This window comes from Epinephelus lanceolatus, chromosome 22 (genome assembly GCF_041903045.1).
Source record: "Epinephelus lanceolatus isolate andai-2023 chromosome 22, ASM4190304v1, whole genome shotgun sequence".
Classification (NCBI taxonomy): Eukaryota; Metazoa; Chordata; class Actinopteri; order Perciformes; family Serranidae; genus Epinephelus; species Epinephelus lanceolatus.
Window position 1 is genome coordinate 8,738,411 of NC_135755.1, and position 27,687 is coordinate 8,766,097.

At 40.3% G+C, this 27,687-nt stretch overlaps 1 protein-coding gene across 12 annotated transcripts in view; it reads left to right on the forward strand.

Annotated features, from left to right (window-relative positions):
• LOC117258886 (NLR family CARD domain-containing protein 3-like) overlaps positions 1-27,687 on the forward strand; it is a 68,016-nt gene that overhangs the window by 7,090 nt on the left and 33,239 nt on the right. For 3 of the 12 annotated variants that reach the window (XM_078164572.1, XM_078164574.1, XM_078164573.1), the window contains exons 4-6: positions 1,046-1,147; positions 1,312-1,416; positions 2,156-2,260. In XM_078164572.1, the coding sequence (XP_078020698.1) occupies positions 1,046-1,147; positions 1,312-1,416; positions 2,156-2,260 (312 nt within the window). Of the gene's footprint in view, positions 1-1,045; positions 1,148-1,311; positions 1,417-2,155; positions 2,261-2,461; positions 2,698-2,911; positions 4,707-5,923; positions 6,098-9,261; positions 9,436-11,831; positions 12,006-14,766; positions 17,721-18,680; positions 23,307-23,404; positions 23,977-27,687 lie in introns of those variants that run through there. The other 9 variants (XR_013488632.1, XR_013488633.1, XR_013488636.1 and 6 more) reach the window with 9 other exon arrangements.

Below are 27,687 nucleotides of genomic sequence, written 5' to 3' on the forward strand. Positions count from 1 at the left end.
ACCGCCCACTTCAGCGCCATAAGCTCTAACTTGAAAGAGCTGTAGTTGGCGTCATTCCGTTCGGTTGGATGTAGGCCGCGGCTCGCATAGGCTATAACACGTTCCTGCCCCCCTTGGACTTGGGCTAACACTGCTCCCAGCCCCTGATTACTGGCATCCGTGTACAGAATAAACAGGAGGGAGTAGTCAGCATACGCTAAAACAGGAGCCTGTGTGAGTGCTGCCTTTAGTGCGTCGAAGGATGCTTGGCACTCTTGGGACCACTGTACTGACCGAGTCTCTGTCCGTTTGTCAGTAGGGGCGCCTGCCAACAGTGCATTCAGGGGACGTGCGATTTTTGCGAACCCAGCTACAAAACGTCTGTAGTAGCCAGCTAGTCCTAAAAAGGCTCGCACCTGTTTCACAGTAGAGGCGATCGGCCAGTCCTGCACTGCGGAGACTTTATCTGGGTCAGGTCTTACCCCTCGCTGGTCTACCACGTGGCCCAAAAACTTCACCTCACGTTGCAGGAGCTTACACTTATCCAGCCACAGCTTCAGTCCATGCCGCCACAGCCTTTGAAACACCTCGTCCAGGTGCTGTAGGTGAGAAATCAGGTGAGTAGATTATGATGTCGTCCAAATACACCAGCAGCAACTCTGCCACCTGACCACTTAAACACTGTTGCATGAGCCGTTGGAAGGTGGCTGGGGCATTACACAATCCAAACGGCATGCGTTCAAACTCAAACAGGCCAAGTGGAGTGGTGAAAGCGGTTTTCTCCCTGTCCTGGGGGTCCATTTCAACCTGCCAGTAGCTGCTCCCTTTCATTCAGATTTGGGAATGTTGTGTTTATATTGTATTGTTTTTTTGTTTTTTTTTTCTTTTTTTCAATAAATGAAATTAAAAAAAAAAAAATTCATACAAGACAACAGCTTTCATTAAAGATCAGTCAGGTATAGTCAGGGCTTCACATCTGTACACGTTAGTTTAAGAATCACCACATCCCACTGACCACACATCTCTGTGTTGTTAAATACGTGACATTTAACTAAACTGTGCCCAGATCAGAGTCTCCAGTGTCCAGCTGTCAGCTGTGTTTGAAGGGTGACTGGTCCATGTATGAATCTCTAAACTTCAGTAATGAACCTGGACCCTCAGACACAAAGTAAGAGACTGCACACACGCAGTCTGGCACTGCACACTGCACCAAACCGCCGATCCATCTCACGTTTAGTAACTCTCTCATATGGGTTGGAGGACTTGTTGTAATGTTTCCTCTGGTCTTTACAAGGACTAATTATATGTGTCAAACATTTGTTGTTTCCACAGACAGAGAGCAGAGTCTCCAGTGTCCAGCTGTCTGTCTGTGAAGAGTGACCGGTCCAGAGATTTTCCTCCAGTCTTCAGTAATGAACCTGGACCCTCAGACACAAAGTAAGAGACTGCACACACGCAGTCTGGCACTGCACGTGTAAGAAAAATGCTCAACTTCAGCAAACACTGAAATGAAGAGACTCGGAGAACCATGGAGAAAAGTTACAGCCAACGGGGTTACTTTAATCGCAGATCGATAGCATACAACAGTATACTAGTCTACACAGCGAATCAGTTGGAAACAGCTCTGAACAATCATCCTTCGAATGCTTTTTATACTCAGCGTTTGCTCGTTCGTGTGTGTGTGTGTGTGTGTGTGTGTGTTTTCTGGGAATCTTAAGTTCTCCTGGTTTCCTACTTATCCCTGGAACTGAGGTTCGTGCGTCAATACATCCTTATTTTTCTTCATTTTTTCTGGTAAAAACAACCGTTTCTATTGCGAAACTCGGTACATCCGTCCCAACGGTCAGGTCACCCTAACCCAGAATGTTCTCCCTCATTTATCCTCCCAAGGCTTGACTTACGCACGAACCACTCAATTTATCTAAATACCTCTTATGGGTCCTTTTGCTGCCAAATCTGATACTTGATCAGCTGCTTTCTAAACCTTGTGTAACTGACCTTATTTTCACCTTCAGTATAAAATGATACATTATCCGCCTCTACACACGCTGCACCAAACTGCCGATCCATCTCACCCTCAGTAACTCTCTCGTATGGGCTGGAGGACTTGTTGTAATGTTTCCTCTGGTCTTTACAAGGACTAATTATATGTGTCAAACATTTGTTGTTTCCACAGACAGAGAGCAGAGTCTCCAGTATCCAGCTGTCTGTCTGTGAAGAGTGACCGGTCCAGAGATTTTCCTCCAGTCTTCAGTAATGAACCTGGACCCTCAGACACAAAGTAAGAGCCTGTTGAAAAACATGAGGGAGCTTTTTGCCTTTTGAAAGTCGTCTCACAGTGGAGCACAACATTACTCAGGAGGTTTTCATGAAGCTGCACCATGAGATATTTGAACTGCCTGTGACTGAGTGTGTGAATAAAGCAAATAATTTTCAGCACAGTTTGCAGGACGAGATCTAAATAATGTGTTCATCTCCACAGAGGGAAGAAGAGGAGTCATGTTTCTGTGGAGGAGCAGCCGTCCTGCTGTAGTTTGTGTCAGGACGTCCTGAAGGATCCAGTCTCTACCAGCTGTGGACACTGGTTCTGCAGACAGTGCATCAGCTCATACTGGGACCAGTCTGCTTCATCAGGAGACTCCTCCTGTCCCCAGTGTGGAAAAAGATCCAGAACAAGAGCTGGACTGCAGACAGCCAGTCAGACCAGCACTGTACAAAGTAAGACTGTACATCTGTCTGCTGATGTCATCATGTCTGAAAACAGGATTCTTCTTGGTTTCTTTGTGTTGTAAAGTGTAGACATGAAAGATTTTATAAAACTAATGTATAAAACCTTCATTTTTTCATGTTACTTGTTTTAATGTCGATCAACAATATAATCTTAAGATTTTAGATTTATTTCTTTAGTCTCTCATGTTTCCTTCTCTTTCAGCAGACAGTGGTCTGCAGGAGGTTTTAGATGAACATAAGATCAGTGTGAGGAGGAGATGTGAACGTGTGACTGAAGGAAGTGATGAAACAGGAAGTGAAACCCTCCTCAACAGGATCTACACTGAGCTCTACATCACAGAGGGACAGAGTGAAGAGGTTAATACCCAACATGAGGTGAAGCAGCTTGAGAGAGCTTCTAAGATGAAGACCCTCCATGAAACTCCAATCAAGTGTCAGCACATCTTTAAAGCCTTACCTGGCCAACAGAAACACATCAGAGTGGTTCTGACCAACGGTGTCGCTGGCGTTGGAAAAACCTTCACAGTGCAGAAGTTCACTCTGGACTGGGCCAAGGGTTTGGAAAACCAAGATGTCAGTCTGGTGATTCTGCTTTCGTTCAGGGAGCTGAACTTGATCAGAGATGAGAAGTTCAGTCTTCTCACTCTGCTCCGTGTTTTCCATCCAACATTACAGAAGGTCACAGCAGAGGAGCTCGCTGTCTGTAAAGTTCTGTTCATCTTTCACGGCCTGGATGAAAGCAGACTGTCTCTGGATTTCCACAACAATGAGGTTGTGACTGATGTCACACAGAAGTCATCAGTCAACGTGCTGTTGACAAACCTCATCGAGGGGAAGCTGCTTCCCTCGGCTCTGGTCTGGATAACTTCCCGACCTGCAGCAGCCAATCAGATCCCTCATGCATGTGTTGACAGGGTAACTGAAGTACGAGGCTTCACTGACGCCCAGAAGGAGGAGTACTTCAGGAGGAGAGTCAGTGATGAAGAGCGGTCCAGCAGAATCATCTCACACATGAAGACATCCAGGAGCCTCCACATCATGTGTCTAATCCCAGTCTTCTGCTGGATCACTGCTACAGTTCTGGATCACATGTTGACTACAGAGCAGAGAGGAGAGCTGCCCAAGACCCTGACTGACCTGTACTCACACTTCCTGCTGGTTCAGACAAAGAGGAAGAAGCACAAGTATGATGAGGGACATGAGACCAGTCCACAGGAGCTGACGGAGGCTGACAGGGACGTTCTTCTGAAGCTGGGGAGGCTGGCGTTTGAACATCTGGAGAAAGGAAACATCATGTTCTACCAAGAAGACCTGGAGCGCTGTGGTCTTGATGTCACAGAGGCCTCGGTGTACTCAGGAGTTTGTACAGAGATCTTCAAAAGAGAGTCTGTGATCTTCCAGAAAACAGTCTACTGCTTCGTTCATCTGAGCGTTCAGGAGTTTCTGGCTGCAGTCTACCTGTTCCACTGTTTCACCAACAGGAACACAAAGGTACTGGAGGACTTCCTGGGGAGAAACAAGGATAATTACAGATCCCTGGATGTCTTCTTAAAGAGAGCCATGAAGAAATCCCTCCAAAGTGAAAATGGTCACCTGGATCTGTTTGTCCGCTTCCTTCATGGCCTCTCTCTGGAGTCCAACCAGAGACTGTTAGGAGGCCTTTTGGGTCGGACAGACAACAGTCCAGAAATCATCCAGAGAGCCATCAACAACCTGAAGGAGATGAACACGTACGATATGTCTCCTGACAGAAGCATCAACATCTTCCACTGTCTGCTGGAGATGAACGACCTCTCAGTACATCAGGAGATCCAAGAGTTCCTGAAGTCAGAGAACAGATTAAAGAAGAAACTCTCAGAGATCCACTGCTCAGCTCTGGCCTACATGCTGCAGATGTCAGAGGAGGTTCTGGATGAGTTGGACGTGGAGAAATACAACACAACAAGTGCTGGACGACAGAGACTGATTCCAGCTGTGAGGAACTGCAGAAAGGCTCGGTAAGTCCAGATGTGATTAACATCATAAATCATTGTAGATTAGTAGTTTAATTCTTCAAATATACACACTGTGAAATTCTTATTATTCATAAAATGTTCAAATGATGTGTCTGTTGTATTTTGTCACAGATGTTCTTGAGCTGTTTCAAATGCTGTGAGTGCAAAACATGTAGATGTTTCAGTTGGTTGTGTTTATAGCTGTTGAGTTCATCAACACAGTTCTTCTATTTATTTATAATCATTTAATATTTTACTGTTTTTCACCTTTGTGTGATGGAGGTGAACCTGATAAAACAAATGATGGACTTCAGAGGTTGTTGTTGAGGTTTAATCACAGCAGGATTTCATCACAGTATGGCAGTATTTGATGGTTCTGAGTGAAAGCAGTAAAGTTATTACTCCATAAGAAGGTTCTGTAAGGTGTTTTATAGAATCAGACATGCAGATAATACCTGAGTTTATTCACCACTATGCTTAAAAATTAAAATAAGATCTGTATCATTTGCCAAAGGAGATTTTCAACATCCAGTTGGACTTAAGAATGAACTGATTAGATTTTGGTGGTCAAAGGTCAAGATCACTGTGACCTCACAGAATATGTTTTTGGCCATAACTCAAGAATTCATTCACTAATTATGACAAAACTTCACACTAATGTCTAACAGGATAAAATAATGAAGTGATGAGATTTTATATCCAAAAGGTCAAAGGTCACCTTCACTGTGACATCATCATGTTTTGTGGAAACATGTTTCTGGTCATTATTTAATGTCATATCTCAGGAACAGAAGGGGAGACATTTGGTCAGAGACTGAGTTGGTGACACTGATCTTGAAACTGTGCTGATTGTATAGATCTTCTGTGCTGTCGGGTTGAAGATGTGTGTGAAGCGTCTGTGTTTTAGAATAAGTAGCTTCTTTGCAGCAACATCCATATTTGAATCATTGTCTACTGTCATGGACACATATGAGTCTGGACAGACATGGATGTAAACTGTAAGTGTAACTTGACTGGTGAAGCATACGACCACGAGGCAGTAATTCTGGTCATGAATCAGCTTTTAATTAGTTTGAATTCTTTGTGTTCTTTTTTTATTCTTAACTATTTTCAGTCCATCAAAACAGGATATTTCAAACTGTTTTATCATCAAATCCATAAAGTAAATATAAAGTGTCTCTTTGACAATAACAGATTTTGTAATATATGTGTCATGTCAGATTTACTTGGTGTGGACTCTCAGAGACTCACTGTGAAGTCGTGGCCTCAGCTCTGAAGTCCAACCCCTCCCATCTGAGAGAGCTGGACCTGAGCTACAACACCCTGCAGGATTCAGAAGTGAAGCAGATGTGTGCTGGACTGGAGAGTCCAAACTGTAGACTGGAGACTCTGAGGTCAGTTCACTTGCTTATGTAGGTGTTTGTTTTTGGATATATATAATATAAATCCTTGACTGAGGTTATAAAGCTTTCAGTGTTTTCAGTCATCAATTTAAGATTCCTGAGGTTCTGAGGTTTCTTTGTTTTCATGTTAACGTCACATAATCATTTGAAGTCACAGACCTTTAGACTGCAACAGTAAGCAAATAAATAGTCTGCACTGGAAACATCTTGGATTTTAAGGACAGGTTGATATTCTTTCACACTCACACGCCCATTAGGACTGCACCATTAATGATCTGGATTCATACGTCTATGTGATCTCACTTCTAAATGACAAGCATTGACTGGCTCCTGTTTCCCTATGCATCCATGTGTTGACTGATGTGCTGTGGAACAATCCCAGTTGCTATCAAGTGTTTCCTCTATCAGTGGGATCCCCCACCCCCCTGAAAGAAAGCAAATATTTTATTGATGTTATTGACCTTGTTTATGTGCACTGCTTTGATTTGAGCTCAGTGTGAGAGTCTTTACTGTGTTTTCCTGTCACTGGGCTGCGTTTCTCTCCCTCCTCCTCGACCCACACAGGTGACGTTACTTGAGTTAACAGCCTCTGGTTACATCACTGTAAGTGAAATAAAATCTTCCAAACGTGTCATTTCTTATTGTAATCCGCCTAAAAGCAAAGACAGACACATGTGGACTCCAAACTAGTGGAGCTGAAGCTGACAGGCTCTGCCCCCTCCAACAAGCGTGTGTTGAGGCTCAACTGGTGTGTGTGCAGCAGCCCAGAGTTTTCAAAGTGTCTGTGTGTTCACAAGTTTTGTATCTTTTAACTGAATCTCTGTGGTTTGAAGTTTAGTTTCTCTCCTGCGTTGCTGTTTGTACTTTCAGATATCTGCCTTATTTTACCGTTTCATGTTCGCTGTCAGACGGATAAGATTCGTATGAAGTCACTGCAGATGAAAAGCCAATATTTTCTGCTTTGGCTGCTTCACAATAAAAGCTAAACAAAGCTAAAATACCAAAACAACATGGGACTTTTATTGTGAAGACACATATTTTGTGTGACATTTATGACTGTATGCTCAGTGATCTCTCGTGGTCGATAGGAAACTGTGGTCTCATTTTGAAATGGAGCATCTACAGATTAATTCCACACAGAATATCTGATGATCCACTGAAGTTGGTCACAATACGAGATGATTTAGTCCTGTGTTGTTGTTGTTGTTTATTTTTTATCTTAGCCGCCATCTATGGAAGTAGATTCGTGTCTTTATTATTCAATAAAAAAAAAGTTGCTTCAATCAAAAAATATATTTTCAATCAAAAAAAAATTTTTAAACAAAGAAAAATAGTGTTTGAATGCAAAAATTCTTTTGAGGCCCAGAAAAGTGTGAGGAACAAAACTGGCAGTCCACCCCTACGATTCAAGAGTTGATAACATACAATAATGATTCACTACAATAATACAACTATGTGTGGCTGGTTGGGAGAGGAGGAAGGTGAGGTATGCAGCTCGCTCGCCGGCACGCACCATCTTGGCCCTTTAAAAGCTGAACGCCCTCGGCTGCAGCCAATCACAAACAAGGACCAAATCAATCCGCCAATCACTGTGGCACACACCTATTTACATACACAAAAACAAACCAGGCAGAGAGAACACATGCAGGAAAACACAAACTTACAGAAATTCCGACAACAGTCACAACACATATCTGAAGTTAGCTAGCCAGATGCAAACAGTTGCATTTTCTGGTTTATTTTTTCCTCGCGCTATGCCTCTCCTGAAGTTCTCTGTCTCCCCTCAGAGAAGGCTTGTCTCACACTTTGAAACACAGAGCTTTTTTTCTCAAGCCCTGCTCACTTTCTGTGATATTAGTGAAAAGCGGGACCTGTTTTACCTGCTTTCAGACGGAGGTTTGTTGCGGTGACAGTGGGGGAATCACTGAAAAGCTCATCTGCTCAGGTGTGCCAGTGCTGTACCTTGCAAATGGCAACTTGCTTGTTCCAGAAAGAGATTCCTATTTCAAACGTCATTGGTGTAGACACTTGTCACTCAAACATGTCTGATCAATGGGGAAGCATCCACCCGAGATATTTGTGTCAAAATAATTCAATCAAAAAAAAAGGACTCCAATTTTTTTTTCACTTCAATCGAAAAAAAAAAAAAAAATTAATGAAAAAAATATTTTCAATCAAAGAAAAAGCGTGTTCAAAAGACTTTTTTGGGTCTCAGTTTTATTTTTGCATTCAAACACTTTTTTTCTTTTATTGAAAATATATTCTTTGATTGAAGTGAATGTTTTTTTAGGTTAAAAATATTTCTTTTGATTGAAGTGATATTTTTTGGGATTGAATAATAAAGACACAAATGTCCTACCCATTATATGGCCCAAACACAAAAAAAGATGACTTCAATCAAAAAAAATATTTTCAATTAAAAATAACAACTCATTTCAATCAAAAAAAAGCTTTTCAAGCAAAGAAAAAGGTGTTCAAATGCAATTTTTTGGGCCTCAAATATTTTTTTGCATTCAAACACTATTTTTCTTTGTTTAAAAAGGTTTTTTTTTAATTGAAGTGAAGTTTTTTTTGATTGAATATATACTTTGGTCTACACCTTCTTGATTTGGATAACATCAGACTGCTGAAGCTTCCTATTAGTTTCATCTGAACTTATGAAGACATTTCTTACAGTGTAGCTGAGTTAAGAAGAGACCACTTCACACTCATATTTATTGCCACCAATACCTCTTTTAATGTGCACGTGGCTGTTGAACAAACTTGAACAAATGTGTCCCTCTCCTTTTTATTCCATATACAAATACAGTATGAAGGTCATGTAAGAAATGAATGAATGAACAGTGTTTTAGTCCAACATGTCTGATTTGATATTAATCCTCTAAATACAGACTTGACTGAGATCAGCAGCATGTTGTTAATCTGTGTTGATATGAATAGGTGAATGAATGTTGTGGTGACATTTGGATGATGTCTGTAGAAGGCTGACATCATGATGATCCACAATAACACAATGACAAATGATGTCACTCTACTCAGTTTAGGGCAAAGCTCATTGATCAGGACATAGTAATGTTGAGCTACACATTTAACACCTGAACACATCTGATTGTATTATTAATGATTTTTATCTACATCATTTATTCTTTATTCAGACTGAGTTGGTGTGGTTTGTCAGAGATCAGCTGTGTTTCACTGGCCTCAGCCCTGAAGTCCAACCCCTCCTATCTGAGAGAGCTGGACCTGAGTAACAACAAGCTGCAGGATTCAGGAGTGAAGCAGCTGTGTGATTTTCTGGAGAGTCCACACTGTAAACTGGAGACTCTGAGGTCAGACACCATTTTTTACTCCTGTGCTGAGATTATTATGATGTGAAAGTTGTGTTGACACTAAACTGCAGACATCAGGCTGATATTATACTGATCCACAATGAAGTCTATTTGTCTTGTTCAGTGGTTGAATCCATTGACTGTGGCAGAGCAATGTGGAGCTAAACCTTAAAGATAAACTCTGCAGGAACTTCCTTCAAAACAGTGTATAGACTCATACAGAAATAATCCCTTTCAATCAATCAATCAACCAATCAACCAATCAATCAATCAATCAGCATACGACATCCCTCTGTCCTTTGGACCCTCACAGCAGATAAGGAAAAACTCCCCAAAAATGGTAGAAACCTCAGGAAGAGCAACTGAGGAGGGATCCCTCTTCCAGGACAGACAGACGTGCAATAGATGTCATACAGAACAGATCAACATGATAAATGAACAGTAATCCGTATGACACAATGAGACATAAAGAGAGACAGAGACAGAGAGAGAGATGCAGGACAGACAGAAATGATAATAGCTTACAACAACATTTATTTAAGTAATAATGTTACAATAATAATTACAACTATTGTGGTACAATATGTTGTAGGTATATATTAATATATGATAGTATATGTATGTGAAAATAATCATATGTGTATAATAACAGTAGAAGTATGACTAATGATAACAGCAGCAGGAGGCATCAGGCAGGACCACGGCAGCAGCACAACCACACACATCACACCATCCAGGCACCGCTGTGATACGAGGTAACCTGCAAGATAGTGGAGCACAAAGGCTCCGGAGGAGAACCTGAGTTAGTGACATGCAGTAGAGCTGAGTTCGTGACATGCGTAACAGGACATGAGTGTTAGCAAAGGTGAGAGACAGAGAGAGAGAGAGACAGAGACAGAGAGAGAGAGAGAGAGGGGGAAGGTGCTCGGTGATCATCAGGCCCACAAAGTTGAGTCAGCCATTGGACGACCACCCCGTCAAACCAGTACTCCTGCTCTGCACCAGGACATCAGGGTTAAACGTTAGGGGAGACTCAACAGAAATGACAGATGGAATATCTAAGTGTTTTCTCACATCCTTCCACACCAATAATGTGTTGTTAATGATTATGTTGTGATCAAGGGAATTTATTTGGTCTATATTATTGATAAAAGGTAGGGATTTAAGTCTTCTGGGATAACATGCTAGAGACTCAAGACTAAGCCATAAAGCTTCTTGCCTATACGTAAACCAGTCTGACATCATTTTGAGCTGAGCCGACCAATAGTATAATTGTAAGTCAGGGAGAGATAAACCTCCTAATTCCTTCGGTTTAGTAAGTTTGGCGAACTTAACCCTTTGGTGTTTGTCGTTCCAAACATAATGAGAAATATCAGAATTCAGTGACTTAAAAAACGCAGGCGTCAGATAACATGGAAGATTTTGGAATAAGTAGTTTAATCAGGGAAGGATGTTCATTTTAATGACATTGATCTGTCAGAGGAACGATGTCAGGAAGGAGGTCCATGTCTTCAAATCCATCTTAATTTTTTGAGTTAATGGAGAATAATTTGTCTCAAATAAGTTATTCAAATCAAGAGTGATGAAAACACCCAGATATCTGAGACCCTCATCCGTTATTTGACATTGTTGTCATCCGTTAGTTGACAACAAGTACGCTTGTTACTATAAATAAGTGCAATAAAACCTTCAGCAGTAAAAAGCCAGTGCTTTATCAATACACGTGTTCAGCATGTAGAAAGCCATATTTCAATCTGCTCTGTCCCTCATTCACCGCCGCTATGGTTTACAGTCATGGTTTACACAAGCACATCACACTAGTGGGACCAATAGCAAATAGTTAAACCAAACTAAAATGAAAGCTGTGTGTATGTAGTCTGTTTAACTTAGTTTGTCACTTATCTTAAAATGTACCTGAGACAGCCTACCTGTGGACTGAAAATGTCTGGCCCATCAACATTTTCTGGTTTAAAATCTGGCCCAGTTGAATTTGTAATTGAATAGCCCTGCTTTAAACATTTGATTTCAACTTAAATTTACCCTGATGATTCTTTAAATAAGTGATTTGTGTTTGGCTGCACAACATGAGTTAGTGATGACGGAGCCACTGGTGGAGCTGGCAGAGGTTAAGAGGTGAAGTCACTACATCTTTATTGAAGTAGCAGCACGTTGTCAATGATATTTATGAGAGCTGTTTTTCACTTTTTGTATTTTCCAGTCTTTCACCTGCATCCTGTTGGGATCAGCACAATAACACAATGACAAAGTCACTCTACTCAGTTTAGGGCAAAGCTCATTGATCAGGACATAGTAATGTTGAGCTGCACATTTAATACCTGAACACATCTGATTGTTTTATTCATGATTTTTATCTACATCATTTATTCTTCATTCAGACTGAGGAGCTGCAGTTTGTCAGAGATCAGCTGTGTTTCACTGGCCTCAGCTCTGAAGTCCAACCCCTCCCATCTGAGAGAGCTGGACCTGAGGTACAACAAGCTGCAGGATTCAGGAGTGAAGCTGCTGTTTGATCTGAAGGAGAGTCCACACTGTAAACTGGAGACTCTGAGGTCAGTAGAGGGTTGGAGTGGGTCCATGCTGGTTTCAGCAGTATTATATTAAACACAGTTAGTATCAGAGCAAAGATCCAGTACTTCCTGTAAACCTCAGACCTTCTTATTGGCTCAAAGAGGGGAATGGTGACAGTCTTCAGGAGAGGACAGAGTCAGACAGAGAGAACAGTCAGCCAATCAGATCAGAGAGAATCTTGTTGAGATCATGTGTTTAAGTTGATGTGAAGATGACTGTTGTTGTGTTCATGTCTACGGGAAGTGAAGCTGGATTACAGCTGACAGCATCACAACATGTATAGAGACAGCTGTCCTCCTTCATCAAACTGTCACACCATCAAATCTGACCTTGATAACAGGGGACCTGTTATGCTTTCCTGTTTCTCTGTGTGTGTGTGTGTGTGTTATATAGCCTATAGTGTTACAATGAAGGATGTTCGTATTTGTTCTTCATTCAGTCATTTTTTTTTTTTATTTATTTTATTTAGAGGACAGTGCACATTAATGAACATTGCTGTAAATGTGCCAGTGTTAGCCAAAGGCTAATTTTCAACTGCAGTCCTCCGGCATGATGTTAAAAAGACCTCAGGCCATTAAAAAACACAAAAACAGGAACACAGAAGTCATAATATGTTAAACAAATAACAGATAGACAATAATTTACAACGAAAAAACCAATACGTACAGCGCAATGTGATACAGTACAAAATAGTTGATAGAGAGGCTATGGATAGTGAGTAGACGAAACAATGCAAGTCCATGAGTCACTGGCATAGTGTCTATGATATATGAAGTTATAAAGTGCTGCAGTGCCCATAAAAGTAGTCACAGTAAAAGTCTAAATTTAATTAAATTACAATAAGTTAAATTGGGAGAGATGAAACTGTCAGGGGTGGAAAAATGGGATGGAGGTGCAGCAATGCAAGGACCAGAAACAGGATTTCTTGTTGGAGTTGTGCTAAGATGGATTGAGAAACACAACAAAACCTATAGAGCGTGCCAGTAAACCTGGAACTCCGTTCGCGCTTTTAGCACTTCCGGTTCTCTCCACTAAAAGTCAATACGTTTTTTGAATGGGATTTTGGAAAAAATGCCTCAAATAAGGTCTGTGGTTAACAAAAGCTTAAGCGAGTTTCATGTTTTGTTCTACGACATAAAACACGTCAGTAAATACCCTACTTGTGAATTTTGAAGCTTTTACGTGTCGTAAAAAACGCGGTTGCTAACAAGTTGCTCAATACGACTAAAAACCCTGTCAGGGACATTAAACGTCATCACCCCCGAAGAGGCGAGAGTGCTGGCAGTCCGCCATTACAGCTTCTTATTTAGCTTAAACAGTCCGATTTCCCCATTATACAATGTTTTAAAATAAAGCGGCCGAAATCAGTTGAAAGCTTAGTGGTGACGTCAAGAATCATGCGACTGTAGAGTAGTCGTGTAGTCCGTTAAAGCCTAACATTAGCTTTTTACTTCTGGCGATCGCATTTAAGCTTCAAATGCGGTATGAAAGGTGTTCATACGTGAAGATTATCTCGCTGAACAAAACCTGTAAGTATCATAAACTTGTGTTAGCCACAGAGCTTATTTTCTGACATAATCCAAAACGCAATGCAAAAATCACATTCACTTTTTCTTCTGGGAACCAGAGAGATGCTAAACTTCCGGGTTTTGACGTCAGCCCTGGCACACTCTATACATACAGTGCAATATAATACAGATGATCATTGACATAATGTATCATATGAATATAATTAGTAAGGTAATAAAGTGCTGCAGTGCTCACAACAGTTTTCAATGTAAAGGTTAAGTTTAAGTGGAATTTGAGTGGGATGGGAATGGGAGAAATGAACTGTCAAAAGGTGGATAGATGGAATGAAGGTGCAACAGTGCAGAGACCAGAACAGGATTTCTCGTTGGAGTGTGCTGAGATGGATTGAGAAGGTGGTACATTTGTAAAGTGCTGTGGTGTTTATCATGAGGTGCAGATTTACCCATGTCACTGCACATGTCCAGGAGGGGTCATGTGCAGTGACATGGGGGGCTATATACAGTCAGTTAACAGTGATTACAGGTCTGATTTGCCTTGAGCCAGTCTTTCAAATGCCTTTTAAAAATTAGAAAGGTATAGCAGTCTCCATACCAGTCTGGAGGTCTCCATACCAGTCTGGAGGTTGGCAGGCTGTTCTGCCTCTGACTGATAGAGTAGTCTGTGAGAAGGAAGTGCGCCTAAATGGGATTTCACAGTCTCCTCTTGTAGTTGCTCTAGTGTTGGTACTGTTGGTGGATTTACATTTAAAAAACTGACTCAAGGGTGGGGGTGCAAGTCTGTTCAAGATCTTATACACACAACATACACGTTATGTAATGTAATGTAATGAGATTGTCAAAACTCAGTAGATTATGGCATGTTAGAATATCACAATTTGTTCTAACAGACTCAGTAAATCCATCATTAAAGTGAATCCCTCTGTTTGTGCAGCCATGATGCGTTCAGGACTCTCAGCAGTTTATTTACACTGTACTTGAGTGAAATCTGCAGAGTGAACAGACTTGATGCCCAAAGTCTCTGCAGGTCTGTGAGCTTCCAGCTCAGTGTGTTCACTCCAACACGTTAACATTAGAGCTGGAAGGAAGCCGACTACGCTACACAGCTGCTCCACTCTGCTCTGAACAGGAAGTCCCTACTGGTCTTTAAACTGGATGTGCTGCATCACTGACTGACAGCTGGTTTATAGCTTCTCTTGTCTTCTTCTCTCATCAGCTGGAGGCCATGAGAGGATCAGCTGTGTCCTGATGATCCAGAGGGAGACTCTGACTGGACCATGTTACTGGGAGGTAGAGTGGAGAGAAGAGCTTCATCCAGTAGTGACTGACAGGAGTCACAGGTGGAGATGACTCTCAATGCTACAGCCTGGACTGCTCTGAGATCGGCTCCACTGTCAGACACAATGCGAAGTCCACCATCATCCCTGTGTGTTCCTCTGGATCTGACAGTATCATCATCATCAGTGTGTCAATGACTGCTCTGTCCTTCTCCACTGAAACTCCTCCACTCCTCCTGCTCTGCACTCAACCACCTCCTCCACCCTCCACCTGGACCTTACCTGAATCTGACTGCAGATTTTTACTCTTAATGACGACATGGGGTCGGACTGGGAACAAAATTCGGCCCTGGCATTTTTCATCTGGACGTTCCACCTTTTGCAGTTTTCTCCTTTAACAATTTCATTTATATTTTAGACTCAACTCTGCTCTTTCTGTCTTTATCTCATTTGTTTCTTTCTGCTTCACTTCTGACACCACATGGACAGAACCACTTAAACGGGGTGGGGGGAGATGACAACAGTCCGTACCACTGCACCTGCCTTTCAGAATAGGTAGTGTGCTTTGGAGCCGTGTAACCTCTGATCAGATGAGCTGTTCCAACATCAAGTCAGCCAAAACCAGCAGGTCCATTTTTTCCCTACAATGTTTTTCCCCACTTTGCTGGTGGTCCAGTTCATTTGGCGTTTGCCAGAATTGCCAGATTACCTGTCCGAGCCTGTCCCCACCCTGTTAGTCTGGCTCTCTGGATGTGGACTGTGGCTATCAGCCTGCCATGGGGCCGCTGATTACAGCCGTCATTCTCCCTTCCTTTAACTATCTGCATGTTAGTGTTTCCAAATCCCCTTCACTACAGGAAACAACAACAACCTGCGAGCTAACAACTTACACACTGAAGATGGCGAGTTGTGTCAAAGATTTGGATCGTGCAATAAGGTGTGTCTGCTTTGTTGTTTCAGGGATCTGGATTCTCTGTCATCTGTTGCAAAATTCTTGAGCATTCATATTGTATTGTTTTTACCAAATTACTTTTTCCAGTTCCTGCACAGCCTGTTATGAAAACATAGAACGGATCAGGATCATCACCATTCTTTTTAGCCACACACCACTGTCTTATTTGGTAGAAAGCTTTCTGTTGCAAGTCATTCAATGATCATAAGAGATTTAGTGCACCTTCTCTTGGCATCTCACATCTGCTCTTTTCAGTAACAGCTGCCACATTAGAATTTGTCATTAGATCAGGAGTCATCTCTAAATTTCCCTCTTCATCCAAGTCTTGCTTTCGTTTTGTAGGATCTCTTGGCATTCCAAACAGTTGAGTTCAGATTCAGGACATATCTGTGCCCAGACATCTTCCAACTCCCCACATTTTTCAATCATCTCTTTAAGCTCATCAATTTTAAAACATTCTTTTTCAAACAGACATCTATTTTCATCAACAATAGACTGGACAGAATGATCATTCCCATTATGCTGTGTTCTTCCAAGTTTAAAGTAGTCTTCATATGACTCAAAAGGCGGTGGTTTCAGATCAGAATCATTTTGATGCGGTAAGAAAAGCTGTAATATACTTTGATAATACATTTCAGGGTCTTTCGTCGGAGACAGTCTCACGTATCTGACAACAGCAGGTTGAGTTGCAGTTCTTCTTCTAACATAGCCAAAGTCCCCCTTCAGTTTCACAATGTTTTCATCATTTTTCATCTGGCTCTGATTTACTTCGGACTTTACAACTCCCTGTATTCTGAGGCAAAGCTTGCAAGACGCAGGTTTTTAAAGTTGTGTTTGGTCTATGTGTTTGGTCTATTTCGATCTCTGTCTGACAAGCTGACCATCCACAGTTCTTTTTCATCAGTGGTTCCCTCTTGGGTCTGTTGTTGCAAAAGGTGGAGGGGTTTACTCATTTTCACAGGATTTTCTCCAGTTGGAATGAACCGTACCTTCCGTGAGCATATTTTAAGCGGCATGCCAGTCAATCTGTATACAGCTTCTTGAGCACACACTTCTCTGTTGTGGAGATAGACTGTACCGAGTTCTTTCAAGGCTTGTCTTGCATCATGGTTTTCTTGATTTCTTGCCTCCTTTTGGGTACGCTCCAGTAGCAATCCCATTTCTCTCTCAGCCTTTGAAATGTATGATATGATATATACAACACAAGAATAAGCATCTATCACATACTGAATATCCATGTTTGCATTCCAGGCCTGTAAGAGATTTTTGTTGTATTGATTTATCCACAGAGCATTCGTCTCTCTTTTGAGAACAATACTGGTTTTATTGCTTAGTCTGGCATGAGCTTTTCCCACTGTCCTTTAGATATTCCAATTTTTCAAAAAAAATCTTCTGTCGTTAAAGGCTTCAACGTCATCTTCAAGCAATGAGAGTTTTAGCTTAGTCAATATAGCAATGGCTCCTTCTTCTGACATTACAGCTTTAGTCATATTTGAAGCATCCTTGGACTCCTTTTCATTGTCATTTGCTTTAGCATTTCTGCAGATAAATGTTCTGCAAGAGGGCTCATGTGGGGAAATTAAATCGACATGTTGTACCCTTTTTTCTGCATGTTTTTGAATGCCTTTTGCTGTGTTTGTAAACACTTGTGACTTTCTCTTCCAAGTCTGCATCATTTGATGGTCTTTTGCAAGTGATATATTGATCTACAAACTGAACAACATCTCTGTCTTCATCTTTGTCAATCTGTGGAGCATTTTGTAACCCAAACAGGCAATGAGCTCTGTGTTGAAACTCAATACGATAAAAGTAGTCTTTTATTTTACCAATTGGGTGAGCATCCGAAAGGATAAGTTTGTTTAAAAATGTTTGAAAATGATGATCAAACATTCTTGCTGCAGTTACTGGATTTCGTTTCAATAAATCATTCTTTTCCAACCAGTCCATTTCATTAATACTTTTGTTTATGCCTTCTTGTGTCATAATTGTCTCCAAGATTTCTGTCCATCTCATTTCAGCACATGAGAAAGAAGTGAACCAGGTTGGTAAACCTAGTTGTCTCAGCATCGCAAATATATTTTTTTGTGCAGATTGCCAGAAAGGGGGAGTACCACGGATAGGCTTTAAGAATTTGTAAACCTGATCAAATTTTAATATCTCTTGAAGAGATTTTCGATTTGTCAACATGCTTGCAGTGACATTCCTAATGCAGTTAGATGACCCTTTCCTCAAAGCAATTGAAACATTTGATAGAATTTGTTCAAGTTCAGAAATGCATTGAACATAGAATATATAATCTATATTTTGAGCGAACCTTCCATCAGCATTTAAGATTGTGTAATTCTTAGTGGTCTTTTGTCAGGGAAAGTTGGACCTCCTGTTGGATATAAAGATGGAAAACATTTAGCTTCATTGGACACGTCTTTTAACAAATGGACAGGATTCCTTCCTTCAGCTGGAGCAAGGCAAAACACGTCATCAAAATGATGATCCAAAATTTCTTGGCCAATATCAACAGGTTGTAAACATGTATCCAGAAAGATCCCTTGTTATTGCTCAGTGTAAGTCAAAGTCTCCTCAACTTCATCCACTCCACTGTCATTGTTTTGTATTCTTGAGTCTTCATTTTCATCCATATCAGTGTTTTATAATCCACCTTCAGTTGGCATGTCTTCAACTTCATCACATTCATCTTCCACTGATTCATTTTCCTCCAGAGGGTTCACCCATTGGTCATTCACATTTATAACTGCATACCATATGTTGGTTTTTAATCAAATACTCCAAAGCCATTTTTACATTTTTTGTTCTAACAAACTGATATTGGTAATGTCCTTTGTACGATAATTTTCTTTTGAGCTTGACTTTAATAATCAAATTGTTTTGTTCTTCTCTTGGAAGACTACTTGTGACATCATTGATGTTAGAAGACACACAAACCACAGGACCAAGAACCCCATTCTGTCCTGATTTAGGCAAAGGAACAAGTTTCATAAATGGGATATTCAACGCTACCAAGTGTTCTTCAAGAGAATTCAAGCATTTTAACTCCACTGGAATCGGTTCTAGATGAAGACCATTTACAGCACTTCCTTCAGGCATTTTACCATTCTGTAGCTTTCCATGGCACATACAACAAATCCACATTTTGTCTCTCTCCCAGCTGCAGAGGTTGCATTTGGCACCACATTCTTTATTTTGTTTATGCAAGTATGTAGTTGTGATACATTTGGTGGCTAATGCAGCAGTTTCACTGTTCTTTCTATATGAACCCACTTTACACTGAACGACTTGGTTTCTGAACAACAGTCTGTGACAAACACAACATATGTAACCAAGATTTTTAGCAACTGTATTATAGAAGTTTTTAATTGCATTAACAATATTCTTATTATTTTCAGCTTGTTTTAAATATTGTGATATACAACTTGCAATCTTATATTCCTTGTGTTCAGGATTTATGTTGTAAATTTCTCTGCTTTTTACAAGTTTTTGTTTCCGGTAGTCAAGATCAGCATAACTTTCTCTATTTCAAGTTTTTGTTTCTAGTAGTCAGGATCAGCATAATCTTCTCTACTTTTTTCTCTTCTTTTTTCAGTTTTTTTTTCCAGTAGTCAGGATCAACATAACTTTCTCTACTTTTTTCAAGTTTTTTTTCCCGGTAGTCTGGATCAGCATAATTTTCTCTACTTTTTTCAAGTTTCTGCTCCCGATGGCCAAGATTAGTTCTGTACTTTCTTCTCATTTTCTCAAGTGTCTCCTCATAATCAGGGTCTATTTCAGTTTTCCTTTTGAGTCTCTGGGATCTGGTGACTTACCACAATCGTGTTTTGTGCTGAAAACCATCATTTTCTTCTTTGCAAATTCTGGCACAAATTGCGGAATCATTTTTATGCTTTACACAAGTAACAACTTCTTAATGATTTCTATTGCAGTGCTTCAAATATGTTGCACCACAGTTGGAAGGCACATGACTAACATGCTGTTCACTTGTGTACAAGTTCCACCTGTCTGCATTGTAAGTATAAATGTTGATATTGAATAAGTCAGCTGTGGCTAGTATCTCCAGTTCCGTAGCCCATGAGCCAACATTCTTCATGCGAGAAGATGCCAGATAATTATCCATTGAAGAATACTCATTTTGTAAATAAGGAATAAATGTCAAGTGATTTTACTTCACATGACTCACAACTGCTTTTCTGATTTTATTATATTGATTTTCCTCTCCATGAATTGAGAAAGAGATGGCTCTAAAAAACCAGTTTCCATCTGTCCAAGTGTAGGAACACCCAAACTGAGAGAAAATGTGTCATTCTCCAGCCTGTAGATGTCAGGTAGTTCAGTCACAACCATGTAGCCATATTTAGACTTTATCTTGCCGTTTTGTTGCAGAGAATGGTGGAGATTATTTCCATTCTCTGAAACAGTGTCAGTATCATCAGTGCTCCATGTGCGTATGCTTTTCCTGACAGTCTTAACAACTGCACTGAAACTGTTGGCAACGCAGTGACTTCCAGCATATATACCAAATCGTTTATCACCCTGGTGGTATGAACCTTGTATAGAAAGCCTTCCTTGAACAGCACATGATGTAGCAGGGATTTGACCAACATTTCCAGATCCATCAACAGAAGTGCTGATATCAGTTTTACCAGCACCAAAGCAGTCAACTTTTTGTGCTTTGTTAGAATGTGCATTACCTACAAAGACAGCAGAGGATGAAGCAAGGTTACCTTTAACAACATCTGCATAAGTCTTTGTAGAGCTTGTTTTACCTTGGACGGCAGGGCAGTGTGAGAGTTTTGAAGATTCCTTGTCATTCAGGCAGTCAGTTGAGGTATTAGGACAGACCTTTTCAGCTGTCTTTGCAGTGTGTAGCTTTTTTATGATCTCCTTCTTTTTACCTTTGCGTGGCATCTGAAAACATCAGTTAAAAAATTAAGATCAGTTTATTCACAAAGTGTGATTACATGAGACAATGTAATTTTAGTAATTTTGGGATTTTCTTATGTTCCTTTTACTTCTTAATCGACTACAAATTCCAAAATTGCAACATACTAAAACAACATACTCCACAAAACAACATTGTTAACATTTTGAAAGGTAGAGTATGCACGATTTTCAGAACAAAAAAATATGTGGACATGGTATAATTCCTCTCAATCATCACTTATGACCCACTACAAGAGTGTGGTGGTGTGTTTATCTGCATAAACTCAGCCCTCTGCCTGTATTTCTCATTGTTTTGCTGTGTGGCTGGGCTCCTTCTGGGCGGCAACCTTTGGGCAGTGTGTTTGTAGCCGTGTTGTCTCTTTCAATGATATAATAATATTTTTTACTGGGAGCATGAACAGTGTTGCGAGTCTTTCCATTTTTCTGTGTGAGTGTGTGTAGCTCCCAGCCAATCACCGCACAGCCATTCAAACATTGCCACTTTGTCACGCCTGTCAGCACGTGAGACTCACACACAGAGACACAGCACAAAGCGGGGACCGTTGTGTCACCATACAAACGCAGAGCGCATTTAAACGTAATCTGGCAGAGTTGTGTGGAGTTGTGAGTGTTTATTAGTGTTTTTAAAACTTGACCACTGTGAAAAAGTCAGAAAATAGTGTTTTAATCATCTGTTTCAGGAGATGCTTCTGCCCAGAGAGATTCACTTTATTATGTAGTACACACACTCACAGGCAGCGGAGCAGGAGAGGAGGAGGGAGAGTGGGGAAGCGCGAACCTCGAGTGAGGCTGTTTGCAAATAGTGCATTTTTTATTTGGAAAATACTGCATACTCTACCTTTAGGAAGTTGTGAAAGTAACAATAACATATCTTTTTTATCCAGTTCTTATCCAGTGCTTAATCCAGTTTTATGGAGGGTGACAATCAGTATTAAAGTACATTACTGCCACCTATGTTTGGACAAGTATTACACAGCCACAAAACAAAAACAAAAAAATATATTTTTCTGTAGTAAATCATTTTGATTGGCTCAGTTTCTTTCAAAAAATGGAAAAGACTTACCAACCCAATAGCACATAAATGTTTCAAATCCACTTGAAGCTTCCTGATTTCCCTCTTTAATTCTCAAAATTAATTATTTCAAAAATAGTGGAAAAAAATATGCTTCAATGAGTCTTCTATTTTACAGTATTCACATAATCCTGATGAATATTTGCTTTTTAAAAAGCACAATAAAATTGGCAAATTCTAACAATTTTGTCTTTATAACTGAATTTTTGGCAGCATTTTAAAGTTTGGCTTTCCATACATGGACAGCTGAAATCCTGCACCTGACTGACTGGTGACTATATTCTCACTTTCTGATTAAGTCAGTGAGGTACTGGATGGTCCTTGGTGTCAGAGAGTGTGAGTTCAAGTCTCACCTGATACAAAATGCACATTGTAATGCCAAGTTTCTTGTTGTCTTCCTATTCTTCCGCTTGCTGCACAAAACTGCCTGGCCCAAACCATGGCTGTAAAGCAGCTATGATGTTCCATTTGATTTTTAAAAAACCAAAAAAAAAAACATGCATTCACATTGAATTTCAATTCTTCGTAAAATTCACTGTGAGTCAAAGATTGCTTTTGCACTTGGAACCCACACATTGCAAGTTGCATTTCATCAAGGTAAAGGTACTTTACTTGTCACACATACAGTTGTACAGTGAAATTAATCTCTGCATTTAACCCATCTATGAGGAGCAGTAGGCAGCACTGAGCAGAGCCACAGTACTGCCACCATGCTGCATTTCCATTTGTATATTAAACTCAAAATGGTAAAACATAAAATCAATTAAGTTTTACTGAATCATTCATTTAAAAGTCCCTTGTGTTGTATAACCTGAACAACCATTGCAGGACAGCTCACATTACATTGAACTCAAGAGGTCAATCCCAGTTCATGGAATCACATGGGTAATGCTGATGTCACACACTGGCTGTGTGGTGATCTGTCAGTCACCTAATTGCTGATAGTTTACACCTGGTTCAGACAGAGAAGTATTTAAAAGAGGTCTGGAGTTTTCCCCACTTATAAATCATGGAAGAGAACCCAAGAAAGAAGCCTAAAGCAGATCAAAGTGATGTTGCCACTGTAGAGGGATATATCAGTAAAGTGAGTGCAGCTAAGATATCCAAAAATGGAACGCATTACTTTAATGCAGTAACTCAGATTTCACGACGTTGTTTCCTACAAGATGCAGGTCCATTCGCATTTTTTGAAGTTTACAGAAACAAGACAAGCCGTCAAACTCTTCAACATAAGAAAAGCATGCAGTAAGTATTTATAAAACAACTCAACTTTTTGCTTAATCATCTTTATCATAAAATACAGTTCTCCTATAATGATCAGCTGACAAATTGCTTTACTTTGGATATTTTCATGAACATGTTACCGACAATACTCAGAGTATGATGTGATCTGCAAATTCAATACCACAATGGAACCTACCCATGTCACCTTTCATCCATGACAACAGAAGACTGAAGAAAGCAGCCTGGCACAAGCAAATCTGCTACCCTCTCATCATAAGGTAAATGTGTTTACTCACAAGCTCCTCTTTCTCCACTGTTTAATCTTTAACATTAATAACTTAAAAGTTTAAACATTAATATTATCTTATTTCATCAGATTGACTCAATCAGATGCAAGATCATATCAGTTGCTACCCAGAAATACACCGTCTCTGTCCATGGCAGTAATCAGGAGGTCACTACAGTGGTGGGGAATGACGGAACAGCTGCTATGAAAATCCAGATGTGGAATGAACAGGCATGTGCATACAGGCACAGAAGTCATACATTATTACAAGCTTGTCAACAAGGCATTTTGCTGGAAAATGTCTACCTACAACAACTCCACACTCAACTTTTACGGAGTGCAAAGATATTACACTGCCTATCAACCATGAAGACATTGATGTGGATCAAAACATTAAAACACTTCTGGGGCAAGCTGTTGCTGGACATTAAATCTAAATTACATTGCATCATTTGTAAAAAGCACCAGAAAGGGAATTCCAATCCCATGGACAAATATCGCAGGGGTGCCGCCAGGGATTTTGGGCCCCATGAAAAGAATTTTTACTGGGCCCTATACACAGCTATTTTACATAAAACTATGCATTTTGATGGTATTTTTGACTATCATTCCCATATTTGTGAAAAAAGAATAATCTCTTCCTCCACTTCCTCATTCCTCCCTGACAAATTTGAAGAGTATCCTGGACCTGGCTCTGTAGGGTGTATGTTATAGGGCTGACCCAAAAAATTCGAAGCTTTGAAGTTCGTTCGATGGCACAGGATTAGATTGTGGGAAAAAAATTGAATATTCTGCCCTTTTTTTCTACCCTTTTTTGGGGGGCCTTGAACGCAACACCATCTCCGAAAAGGAAATAGAAAGCCCAACGTGCAATGAATGGAGACCTATTATCCTGGTTGAACACGGACAACTAAATTCTTTCAACAATGTGACTCAAAATAATGATAAAATAGATTTTATTGATGTAAAATTATATGCTAATGGTGACATTTTCCATCAGTCCGCTGCGCTCTGAGTCTGGTGTCAATGCTGCTCTGAGTCGCGCATCTGTCTGCTTGTGCTGCAGTGCACGCCGAGGGTTTTAATTTTTAGTGTTAAATCAAAAGTTAAACACTACTTATTAGCAACCAGAAGTGTTTTTTCATTTGTGAATATTTTTATCTTAATTCTAGGGTTGCAAGAAACTACCTTTTCGCCATAATTTTTAAGTTATTAACTTTTTTGGACTTTTTTTTTCAGGTTAAATGTTGTTTGCATGCACATCCCTAACTAACATGATCATCTTCTTCTGAATATTAACTTCGTCCATGGTCTATAAGCTGCTTATAGACCAGGGACAAAGTTAATATTCCATAACTTTCCACCACATGAACCACTAACAAACCCACCTTGCTTTTTGAAATACTGGGTGACATACTGTCGACCCTTTGCTTCTTTCTCCTCTCTTAGCTTCCTTTCTTTCCGTTTGTGGCTACCTGATTTTTGAGGCATATTGCCATCTCCGCCTCCTTACCCGCTGTGACAAATTACCGGTGCACTGCAGCTGATCCAGTCGGACTGAACCTTTTTACTTAAATAGAGAGGGGGCATTAATGTTTCCAAAACAAATAAAGTTATTGTTACCAGTACATTGTAAATAAAATATATTTGTGATTATAAGTTAATTAATAACTTAGTGTCATATTATTTTTTGTCAGTATTATAATTTTATTAGGGGCCTCTCTGGGCCCCTCTTAATCATGGGCCCCTTAAAATCCTTCTCCTTTTTCCCCCCTTTTCGGCGCCCCAGAGTGTTAAAGAAATGCTTTGAATGAACAGACATTGTCATCGTGGCGGGATTTGTGTCCAAGATGCTGATGAATACAGGCACGGAATTATTTTCAAGTGTCGAATGCCAGAATTGACAGAAATCTAAACTATGACCCAACCTTCTCTTTTCAGCAGGAAATACTTTCTTAGCTTGAAGATGCGGAAAAGAGAGGCTGGATTTCTGAATCAGAATTTACTTTTCTTTAAGCATCCAATACAGCCTGTAATATACACTTTACCCACGGTACATAAATCACTCACCAACCCTTCAGGCCATCCTATTGTGGCACAAACAAACTGGAGCTCTGCAGACAAGTTCTCCTCACTTATTCCATAATGACGGGCCATGGGCAGTATGCGTGTTTTGTCCAGAGAGATGTGTGTTTGGGACACAGGGCTGGCACACCTCTCAGTACATCATTTGTATCTGTTGAAAAGCGCCATTTCATCTCCATTAACAACCTGTCTATAGCAGGATAGAAAGAGTGCGTTTTCAGGTCGTCCATGCCGTCTACACATGCTCTTTCTAACGGGGCCTCTACAATAAAATCCTCCAGATGTGGAGCTGTTTGGGACGGTCTTCTCTCACGTGGTGGCGTCTGTGTTGCAATTCCTGTCTTTCCACACAGGCCTTCTGCTTGCTTTCGGATTTCTTTCCATGTGTCCTCTGCGCACTTTTCTGAGAGTGCAGTGATTATAGACTGGGCCAGATCATCTGCTGCTATGAGATCAAAATTGGGGGACTGCAGCTGATTCGACATGAATTTGGTTGTTGTGAAAACATCCTGGAACAGAGTGAGATGCAAAACAAACTTCTCATCAGTGACTGCACTGATAGCTCTTGCCTCCATCCTCCAGTGCGGGTTTGACTGACTGATGATGTCACGCAGGGTAGCCCGGATTGCTGGGAGAGTTGTCTTAACTGCCCAGATTGCATGACACTGGCATGACCTTTGACCTTTTGAAGATATATAAACATCATAATTTTATCCTGTCAGACATTTGTGTGAAATTTTGTCTTAATTATCTTGTGAATTTTTTTAGTTATGGCCAAAAATATATTTTGTAAGGTCACAGTGACCTTTGACCTTTGACCAACTAATTCCAATTCATTAATTATTGAGTCCAAGTGGACGTTTGTGCCAAATTTGAGGGCAATCCCTTCAGGCATTCTTGAGATATTACATTCACAAGGATGGGACTGACGGACACACGCTGGTACAGACAGACGTATGGAAGGACAACCCAAAAAACATAATGCCTCTGGCCGCGGCTATCACCCATGAGGAGGCATCAAAACTGTAAAACAAGAAGAATATTTTAGCAGGGCTGAAGCCTTGTATATGCATTCAAGATGGGGATGCATGATATTGGATTTTTTTGCCGATATCGGATATGCCGATATGTAACAACTCATTTGACCGATAACCGATAGCGATCCACTCTTCAGCAGCTAATTTTAGTGATCATCAAGTCTCTTCTGTGGTGGAATTAACATCATATTATACATGCATGCTCTTATAGTGACGGCCCACCAGCAGATGGAGACATGAAATACAGTACTCTTCAACGTATGTGATATTCATTCATCGTGCAAAATAAAAAAGCATGTTGGCCGATTCAAATAGTTCATTTTAAAGCCAATATGGAGCAGTACTGATGATGTGCCCATATTATCATGCATCCCTAATAAAATGTTTGTGTTTCCAGAGAAATAACTTGACCTAACTTCAAATGAACACGGTCTGCACCATCCACCACTCTCTGTCCTGTGAACTTTCTCTTGTCTCTGTTACTTACGTTCCACACATGCTAAGACGTGGACCTTATTGGAGTGTATTAGGCTAATTTAACAGTAATTACTTGGATCACATGATGGTGACGCTTCATTATTGCCGGCACACTAAACCAAAGAAGATAGAAAAACTAAAGAGTTTTGGACAAATACATACATGTACCATTAGACCTCCAACCAAAATGATGTTAAAAATGCAATTAGAAAATGCAAAACATGTAAAAACAGCTCCGAAAACTGTGCACACAGATGGTTCTAGTATTAATCTCTTTAGTAATCTCTGATGAACTGACTGTTGTTGATGAATACATGTAATATATAATGTATTCTTTACTTTTATTTAATGATGTCACATGACTTGTGCCGGCATCATGGGTATTTAAGATGGCGACTTCCTGTTCTTCGTCAGAATGTGGACATTGTGACAAGACATGAGACAAATAATAAAAGACATTTATGATAATTATAAGTATTATTTGTTGAGGGTTTTTTTTAAACGGCCATTACTGGAAACGTGTCTATGGCAACAGTAAAACCTACGGACTACAAACAGCACACAGCAAACAGCTTGTCCGACTTCTCACAGGGAAACACATGGGATCAAAAAGTGCTGCTTACAGTGAATAAACCTCACTGACGTTTTCTCCTCGTTACCTTATGAATCCAAAATATATTATCTAGATGTTCCAGGTCATAGTCAGTGTCACACGTAGCAGAGAATGGTGGCACAGTCCCTGTCAGTTTTTACTTCCTGTTTCAGTGCTCCACC